Source organism: Penaeus chinensis, chromosome 13, assembly GCF_019202785.1.
Source record: "Penaeus chinensis breed Huanghai No. 1 chromosome 13, ASM1920278v2, whole genome shotgun sequence".
NCBI classification, from domain to species: Eukaryota; Metazoa; Arthropoda; class Malacostraca; order Decapoda; family Penaeidae; genus Penaeus; species Penaeus chinensis.
Window position 1 is genome coordinate 12625092 of NC_061831.1, and position 10000 is coordinate 12635091.

At 42.3% G+C, this 10000-nt stretch overlaps 1 protein-coding gene across 1 annotated transcript in view; it reads right to left on the reverse strand.

Moving 5' to 3' along the window:
• LOC125031702 overlaps window positions 1-1714 on the reverse strand; it is a 9417-nt gene extending 7703 nt beyond the window's left edge. The window contains exon 1 of the mRNA XM_047622606.1: window positions 1206-1714. Coding sequence (XP_047478562.1) covers window positions 1206-1499 — 294 coding nt within the window. The 5' untranslated portion in view covers window positions 1500-1714. The remainder of the gene's footprint in view (window positions 1-1205) is intronic.
• Between the last annotated feature and the right edge of the window lie 8286 nt (window positions 1715-10000).

A 10000-nucleotide genomic window follows, 5' to 3' on the forward strand; every position in this document is an offset into this window, starting at 1 on the left:
TAGAAGCATACCCACAGGAGTATACCCTATAGCAGCATACCCGGAGGAGCACACCCACAGGAGTATACCCTATAGAAGCATACCCACAGGAGTATACCCTATAGAAGCATACCCGGAGGAGCACACCCACAGGAGTATACCCTATAGAAGCATACCCACAGGAGTATACCCTATAGAAGCATACCCACAGGAGTATACCCTATAGAAGCATACCCGGAGGAGCACACCCACAGGAGTATACCCTATAGACGCATACCCACAGGAGCATACCCGGAGAAGCATACCCACAGGAGTATACCCTATAGAAGCATACCCGGAGAAGCACACCCACAGGAGTGTACCCTATAGAAGCATACCCACAGGAGCACACCCACAGGAACATACCCGGAGAAGCACACCCACAGGAGTATACCCTATAGAAGCATACCCGGAGAAGCACACCCAAAGGAGTATACCCTATAGAAGCATACCCGGAGAAGCACACCACAGGAGTATGCCCTATAGAAGCATACCCGGAGGAGTATGCCCTATAGAAGCACACCCACAGGAGCATACCCGGAAAAGCACACCCACAGGAGTATACCCTTTAGAAGCATACCCACAGGAGCACACCCACAGGAGTATACCCTATAGAAGCATACCCACAGGAGCACACCCACAGGAGTATACCCTATAGAAGCATACCCACAGGAGCACACCCACAGGAGTATACCCTATAGAAGCATACCCGGAGAAGCACACCCACAGGAGTATACCCTATAGAAGCCTACCCGGAGAAGCACATCCACAAGAGTATACCCAATAGAAGCATACCCGGAGAAGCACACCCACAGGAGTATACCCTATAGAAGCATACCCACTAGAGCACACCCACAGGAGTATACCCTATAGAAGCATACCCACAGGAGCACACCCACAAGAGCACACCCGGAGGACACATTCCCCTTACCAGCCATTTCACGAAGATTATGAACTTGTTTCTTGTTTAACTTGAAATAGATGACGTGCCTCCCGTAATGCCAATGCTGTCTACACACAACTAGGCTGCCGTTCTCATTGGAGGTATCAGCGAGGCAGCAACGCAAGGTCGGAGAAATGGGAGCGAAGGACGCAGGTGGGCATCAAGATACTCGTACTTCCGACAGAGGAAAACGTTGTTCTATTCTCACGAGGCAACCTTTAAACGTTGCGACTCGCCAGCTTACCTCCACTGCCCAAACTCTTCGGATAGCAGGCCCAGGGCATCCGGCAGCAGCAATGTCCTGACGGCGTCGGGCCACGGATGCACTCATCTTTCGGCGGCGAACGGCGAGTGGCGGCGGCGCGAGACAGACAAACTCAGCGGCGAGCGATGATTGCGTCATGTTTGAGGTTGCATCATGTTGACGCAGGATGTCGCGGCGGCGCCCTACGCCATAGAAACGAATGGCTGTTTGATACCTTAATTTTCGATTGCTTGTCCTTAAATCTTCTCTGACAACTCGATTTGGCTTGATCATTTTGTCACTAGAGTAATGTTAGGTCGCGTAACGTTAGGTCATCATCCTATCGAGTACTAGTGAGTGTTGATTGCTGAATGGCAATGAATGCAGTCCAACTGTTTATGTTTCATTTATTTTTCTGTATTTCATAACTGTAAGATCACTGATTTCTTCTTTTTTTCAACGAGTTGAATAACATTCTCGATGCTTCTCTCATGACCTTCCAGCCACGTGTTTCACTCTGATCCTTTTACGGTACAACGTTTGAGAAATGTGCATTAATACTCAAAAGTACACTGATAAAAACGTCCATGATTATGCTTACAGTTACTATGACGAAACAACGGTAAACACAATTTTCCAGCAGCAAAATTTTCTGAAGAGTTTTTAGAACATACAAACACTTACACTCACGAAAATTTACACATAGCATAGCCATAGATATTTTCCATTAAAAAATGAACACTTGATCATTACGTAATGGGTACCGTGACCCAGTACCAACTTACCCTTGAAATAACAGTAATATTTTCTCATAAAGCAGATGAGACGCTCACCACATACAGCCTCCTGGCACTCTGAGGCGTCCGCTGCCTGGCGTTCGAGCGACCATGCGCACGCCAAGACTCTTCTGTTTTGTGATTTCCATAGGTTAACTATAGAAAGATTACAGGTGAAGATAACTTTTCATTTACTTATTTATCTGCTAATTTTAGCGTGTTTTTATCACTATATGAAAAGTATTTATGTTACTTATTTTCAGTTACAAATGATTTAAATTTTACATCATACAAACTGCATTTGTATGTTTCACCATTCATTGACCATTGCAAATGTGCTTTGTGTACTTCAGTGAAACACAAAATTATTTTCAGGATACGAGAAATAATAATTGTACCCGTAGACCCATAGAAATTCCATGAAACAAACAAATAATACGAGGTATAACTCTCTTCCCCTTTTCACCTTCCTCTTTCTACCTCCCCCCCACCTCCCAATTTCTTTCCTTCTCCCTTCCTCTTTCCCTCTCCTTCTGCCTTTCCTTTTCCCTCCCTCTTTCTCTCTCCCTCCCTCTTTCCCTCTCCCTTCCTCTTTCCTTCTCCCTCCCTCTTTCTCTCTCCCTCCCTCTTTCCCTCTCCCTTCCTCTTTCTCTCTCCCTCCCTCTTTCTCTCTCCCACCCTTTTTCCCTCTCTTTCCCTCTTTCTCTCTCCCTCTGCCTTTCCTTTTCCCTCCCTCTTTCCCTCTCACTTCCTCTTTCCCTCTCCCTCCCTCTTTCCCTCTCCCTTCCTCTTTCCCTCTCCCTCCCTCTTTCCCTCTCCCTCCCTCTTTCCCTCTCCCTCCCTCTTTCCCTCTCCCTTCCTCTTTCCCTCTCCCTCCCTCTTTCCCTCTCCCTCCCTCTTTCCCTCTCCCTTCCTCTTTCCCTCTCCCTTCCTCTTTCCCTCTCCCTCCCTCTTTCCCTCTCCCTCCCTCTTTCCCTCTCCCTCCCTCTTTCCTTATCCCTCCCTCTTTCCCTCTCCCTCCCTCTTTCCCTCTCCCTCCCTCTTTCCCTCTCCCTCCCTCTTTCCCTCTCCCTCCCTCTTTCCCTCTCCCTCCCTCTTTCCCTCTCCCTCCCTCTTTCCCTCTCCCTCCCTCTTTCCCTCTCCCTCCCTCTTTCCCTCTCCCTCCCTCTTTCCCTCTCCCTCCCTCTTTCCCTCTCCCTCCCTCTTTCCCTCTCCCTCCCTCTTTCCCTCTCCCTCCCTCTTTCCCTCTCCCTCCCTCTTTCCCCCTCCCCATACCTTTCATTTTCCCGCTGTGCCACCCCTTCCATTCCCAGATCTTCCTGAAATGAATTCCTTTCCTCCCACCTTAAGACCTACGTCTCCCTTTCCACTTCAGTCCTCTTTCTCCTCCACCTCCTTCGCTCCCTCATACCCTTCTCTCCTTCTCCCATCCCTCTTTTTTTTATCTGAACCTCCTCCTCCTCCTCCTCCCTCAATTTCCCTTTACCCTTCCCCTTTTCCTTTTTAAATCCCTTCCGTTTCCCTAGATCTTTCTTTCTCCATCTGTCTGTTCTCTTCCCCTTCCCCTCCCTTTCTCCCTCTCTCCTTTCTTTTCTCCCTCTCACCTTTCTTTCCCCATTCCCTTCTTTCTTAACCCCCCTCCCCGTCGGATAGTCGTGTAATTAAAGAATAAACAGATAATCTATTTCAGTACTTTCCTCGAGGAAGAATTATAATGATAGTAATAGTAGCAACAGCAATGATGTTAATGATAACTAAAACAACAACAACAACAAAACAACAAGAACGGTAATAATAATAACATATGATACACACGCGCACGTGTGTGCGTGCGCCCGCGTGTGTGTGTGTTTGTGTGTATGTGTCTGTGTGTGATTCTTTAAGATCAATGATGTCAATTATCACCCCATTTTACACCAAGATGAATTGACTTAAAGTTCACACTCGCGTGGAATATGACTCTAGGCATAAAATGCTTATCTTGAATCAAAATGAAGAAACTCGAAGTCAGCATTCACATGGAATTTGATTTCAGGCGCAAAGCGGACAAACGGACCGATGGACGTAGGAATACAAGCAGAATCTTATATATATATATATATATATATATATATATATATAGATAGATAAATATTTATATATATACACACATACATATAGATAGATAGATAGATAGATAGATATAATAGACAGATAGAAAGATAGATATAGATATGTGTGTGAAAGAGAGAGATATTTTTTTTTTTTTTTATTTGAATGCTATTCATGAAGAACTTCAGAATCTATGCTATAAGATTATTTTTTTTCCACTAGGCTCAGTAAATGAGAAGAAATAACAAGTATGAAGGCAAATAAACATGACATTTCATTCCTTTAATAATCTTGTTTATGAAATGAGCAGACTTTTTTATTTCGTTATTAGATTTACATCAGCTAGTAATCTGAAAGATTTGAAATCCATTCCACAGCATAGACTAGGCTAAATGCTATATAAACATACTTTTCAGCCACATCACCAGGAAATTAGGATATCCTGTGTGTGAGAGACCTAAGCCTTTTTACGAACTGCAGATCACGTGATCCATAGATAATTGATAATAGTCGATGTTATCAAAAACCGCTTTTGTTTTCCTGAATGTTATCTGAAAATTTCCATGTTATATCTGTGTCTTATAAAAGTTCTTGATATACAGAGGGTACTAAATATTTAAAATATATTCCAGAAGCATTGACTGCTCTTAAGTATTCTTGGCTTGTCACCATTATACTTTCCAGCCCGTTATATCGAGGTCCAGTATGTAATCTGTAGAGAATCACATCCATTTTATACGCTCTCGTACAAATGTGGAATCCTGTACAATAAAATTCATTGGAAACCGATTCTTGTTACGGCAGGGAGAAAGATTGTGATAATGTGAAATGTAATTTTGAAAAATATAGATATAAACAAGAATATGGATGTGGATGGTGTAACAGTGTAAAAAATAATGGAGTAATTATTTTTTGAGTAATACACACACACACACACACACACACACACACACACACACACACACACACACACACACACACACGCACACACACACACACACACAAGCACGCACACGCGTAATATTCATTTGTTTGCTTGTTTGTTTTTTGTTGTTTTTAGGGCATATTGAAACAACTAATTAATGCATTTATCTGAGATACTTAGAAATAGTTAGATTGCTTAAGATAATTAACAATTATTGGGCGGAGAGAATCACAGGAATGAGCACCGGTTTCCATCATGCTTCTTCTCCTGACGAGATCCGACTCTTCCACGCGGGCAAGCAGCAGCGTCGGCTATCAAAATTCTTGCTTTTATCCGGATGTTAGGATTGTGAGGATGGATAAGTGAAATTAGATCAATGATAAAACCATCGGAATTAGAGTGTTGTCATTGAGTGATACAGACAAGTTCCGTGAGATGTGAAGACAGCATAATTTAGTGCCAGTATTTTTTTTTTTTTTTTTGGGGGGGGGGGCGGGGGGCGTGGATACACCATTACCTAAATAGAGATAAAGAAATTATAAAGATTTAGCTTGTAGAAAATGAAAAGATACCGTAGAGGGGGGGGGGGGGGCGGCTCCTTCGATTCATAACTAATAGGAGAAAAAAGGGTGTAGGGTTAGACTTAGGATTTACCTAAGTTAGTAAACGAGAATATTCCTTAGTCATTTTCTTATATCTAGGACTGTTAAAATTTAAAATAACGTATTAAGCCACCTGTTTGCTTTTACAGGATTATAGAATAAAAAGAATTGGACAAAATTAAGAGTTATGTTTCTATGATCGATGTACCTTCGGCACGCACTCAGCGGTGGCTGATAGATCTTACCAACTAGAAAAAAAAAAAAAATCGTGTTTTACTCCTAGAAATATTGTTCCGATATGCAAAAGTGATTCTGATAAGTATATAACGAAACGAAACCGCCACCAATTGTTAGAGAACAGCACGGATCCTTTAATGTCATACAAAGTGCAAATATTATCAGTTAGACGTGTTTCACATAAACCAATAATGTTGCACTTCATTTCAATTTCATTTAAACATTGGTAGTTAAAATCACTAAAAGGGTGCGGAACACTGCGTATGATAAAGGGGAGAACGGTCAAACTGCTCTCAGGGACATCGTAATTAGTGACGGTGTCAACGAAGTGGCAGTGGCAGTTGAAGGTCGTCCAGATCGTTATATTTTCCGTTAGGAACTCGATATTTTCCCGACTTCCCGTTAGCTCTATGTTTAAAGTTTCATTTGTCTTCATATCTGCTTGTTTCTCTGCCTGTAGTCTTTCTCTGAGCTTTCATGTCATCAAATTCGGCCTTACTGAATTCTAACTTTGTTCAAGTCATCCTGTGTTTCCTGGCATCCCATGATGTTTGCATTAAACTGATTAGTGAAGAGCTGCAGTGAATGTATATTTTCGATTGAGCATCCATTACTATTTTAATTTCCTGCATATTTATATTACTCAGGAGGCAGATTAAAAATGCCGGGACTAGCAGTATTTTAGGCTGTTCATAAACAGTCTTCTTAATACATGAAATACCGTGAGGCATTAGGCCATACCCATCTACGTGTCACGGGCAGTAGGGGCGCGCAGGTGAAGGCTCAGAAATGGCTGAGCTCTGTACCAGTAATGATTATCACGTGTCTACGACAGTGTAGATATATGTAGATCTTGTATAAATCAATTTAATAATCGGAACATAAACGAGAAATGCCAATATCAGGTGACCTGCAAGGAAAACAGCTCACATCCATTTTCTGATAATTTGACAAGAAAATCCTTTTAAAGATGCCCCACTCCAACAGCTCCTCAATGACCAGGAGTAAAGATTACGTCAGTTTTTTTGTTTTTTTTTCTGTGTACATACAACCAGATACTACACATATTTATAAGTGACTATTAGGGATAATCGCCATGCAAGCACATCATCTGCCACTGAAAGTTTTCAGTTAACAGATGGTTATCAGCCTCCCATTGATTTTTGTTGTTGTTGTTGTTGTTTACGAGCTACTGCACTACTATCGTATATTAATAAGTGAGACTGAAGAATAATGTATGCGAATAAATGTCCTCAAGGTGGGAATTCGTGGGTTATACAACTATATAACTTATTTTGTGTCTGCATAGTTGTCAGAGGCATAATATTAGTTGTGTAAGGTGACATCCTAGTTCTCCTCATCTCGGGCATGCAAGAGCATCCCCTCGCTACTCGTTTCCCGTCGTTTTTTTTTTTTTTGTTGTTTTTTTTGGAGGGGCGGGGGTCTAGTTCTTTTACTTGGCCTTTTATTTGTTCTATTGTCTTTTATTGTGGTTTTAGCGAAGTTTCCCCTTTTTATAGCCGTGCTAATTTTTTCGATTTTGCACACATTTTATTTGCCTCGTTCTTAAGATTCGAAAGACAATTTTACTTAATTTTAAGTTGATCTTAATTTAATAGATATTTCATTATCATCCAATCTTCCGAGTATTTTACACTCGTCCTCTTTTACTTTTATCTTTATGTTCGATATATTTAACTTCAAAAAACTATAAATACCGCCAAAAACGGCGCGAAATATACTCAGTCTGGAATAGATACCCCGTGTGTCATTACCCCCTGTGTGAGATGGAACGCTATGAAGCCGCCACGCCCCCCGAGAGAAGGAAAGAAGGCATGTTCTGTGTGCTGACATCTGTTTTACTGGACGTGATCCTTTTTTCTTGTTTGTTTCATATACATGGTCAAAGTTAATTCAATAATCTTAATCAATTAATCATAATAACTATACTTTTTATTCAACTACAGTCTTAACATTCGTAAAGAGTGGTTTTAACCAATGGTTTGTATTTATTTTATTAAACTTATGTTACTTTGCTCTCTAGGACAATTATAAATACACGCTAAAAGATTTCTATTTTTTATAAAAAAAAAAAAAAAATAGGCTGAGTTGATGATTATGCTCGACTTTTTTTGTTTGTTTGTCCCTAGATGCTTCACGCTACCACAACACAACATCTAGACACTGTGAACCCGCATCAATATATATATTAATAGCCACAGAGCAAAAGAACACCTCACAGTTGCATAACTGAAGGCATGCTATATGCACATGTTGCGTTGGCATGTGCTTGTTATTCTCTCTCTTTTTCATTTTCTGTCTCTCTTTCATTTTCTCTTACATTCTCTCTCTAATTCTCTATCACATTCTCTCCCTCATCCCCCCTCTCATTTTGTATTTCATTCTCTCTCTCTTTATCATTCTCTCTCTCTCTCTCTTCTCATTCCCTCTCTCTCTCTGTGAGGTGCTTGTTGCCACTGCTGTCCACCAATATGTCAGGGTTTTGGTTGACGGAAACTCACGGCCTGGTCTCATTCTTTATTATTGGTAGTGTAGGGTGTCGGTAGCGTAGCCGGCAACGAATAGGCCCGGCAAGGTGGGGGCCCTGGAGGGTGACCCCCAGGAGGAGGCCGCGTCCGAACGGGAGCGTGACAAGAGGAAGAGTGATTTGTACGGGTCTAGGTTACGCCGGAGGTCATGAGCGCAGTGGGCGTGGCTTAGGTCAGTACGGCGGCAGTGCCGCCTTATTAGCCACCCCTGTTAGTTGGAGGGCGTGACAGTGAAGGCTTCTGACCACTCTGAGACTCTCTCTCTTTCTATCTATATTTCTCTCTCTCTCTTTCTTTCTAATATTCTCTCTCTCTCTCTCTCTCTGCCTTCTCTCTCTCTCTCTCTCTCTCTCTCTCTCTCTCTCTCTCTCTCTCTCTCTCTCTCTCTCTCTCTCTCTCTCTCTCTCTCTCTCTCTCTCTCTCTCATTCTCTCATTCTTTCTTTTCCTCATTCTCTCTCACCCTCTGTCACTTCTCTCGCCTCTCTCTCTCTCTCTCTCTCTCTCTCTCTCTCTCTCTCTCTCTCTCTCTCTCTCTCTCTCTCTCTCTCTCTCTCTCTCTCTCTCTCTCTCTCTCTCTCTCTCTCTCTCTCTCTTAGTCATTCTCTCTATCTATCTTTCTCTCTTTCTTTTTCTTTCTATTCTCTCTCTCTCTCTATCTCTCTCTCTCTCTCTCTCTCTCTCTCTCTCTCTCTCTCTCTCTCTCTCTCTCTCTCTCTCTCTCTCTCTCTCTCTCATTCTCTTTCGCCCTCTCTCCTTTTCTCTCGCCCTTTCTCATTTTCTCTCTCTCTTTTTAACACCCCCCCCCCTCTCTCTCTCTCTCTTTCTCTCTCTCTCTCTCTCTCTCTCTCTCTCTCTCTCTCTCTCTCTCTCTCTCTCTCTCTCTCTCTCTCTCTCTCTCTCTCTTTCTCTCTCTCTTTCTCTCTCTCTTGATCTCGCTCTCGCTCTCTCTCTCGCTCTCGCCCCATATCCATTGTAACAAATGAAATCAAACTAAGCCTCTCTCTCTTTCTCTTGCTCTCTCTCATGCTCAATCTCTCAGCCTCTCTCTCATTCCCTCTCTCTCTCTCTTTCTTTTTAAGATTCTTTCTAATATCCTCTCCGTCATTCTCTCTCTCCCTCTATCATACTCTCTCTCTCTCTATCATTCTCTCTCTCCTTCTATCATTTTCGGTCTCTCTCATCCCCCCCTCTCTTTCTCTCTCTCTTTCCCTCTCTCTCTCATTCCCGCTCTCTCTCATTCCATCTCTCTGTCATTCTCTATCTCTCTGTCATTCTCTTTCTATTTCTTTCTAATATTCTCTCTCTCTCATTCTTTCTTTCTCATTCTTTCTCACCCTTTCTCATCCCCCCCCCCTCTCTCTCTCTCTCTCTCTCTCTCTCTCTCTCTCTCTCTCTCTCTCTCTCTCTCTCTCTCTCTCTCTCTCTCTCTCTCTCTCTCTCTATTTCTTTCTCTTGCTCTCTCTCATTCTTAGTGTCTCAGCCTCTCGCTCATTGTCTTTTTCTTTCTCATTCTCTCTCTCTCTCTCCTCTCTCTCTCTCTCTCTCTCTCTATATATATATATATATATATATATATATATATATATATATAGTGACCTGTTCTCGTGACCTCTC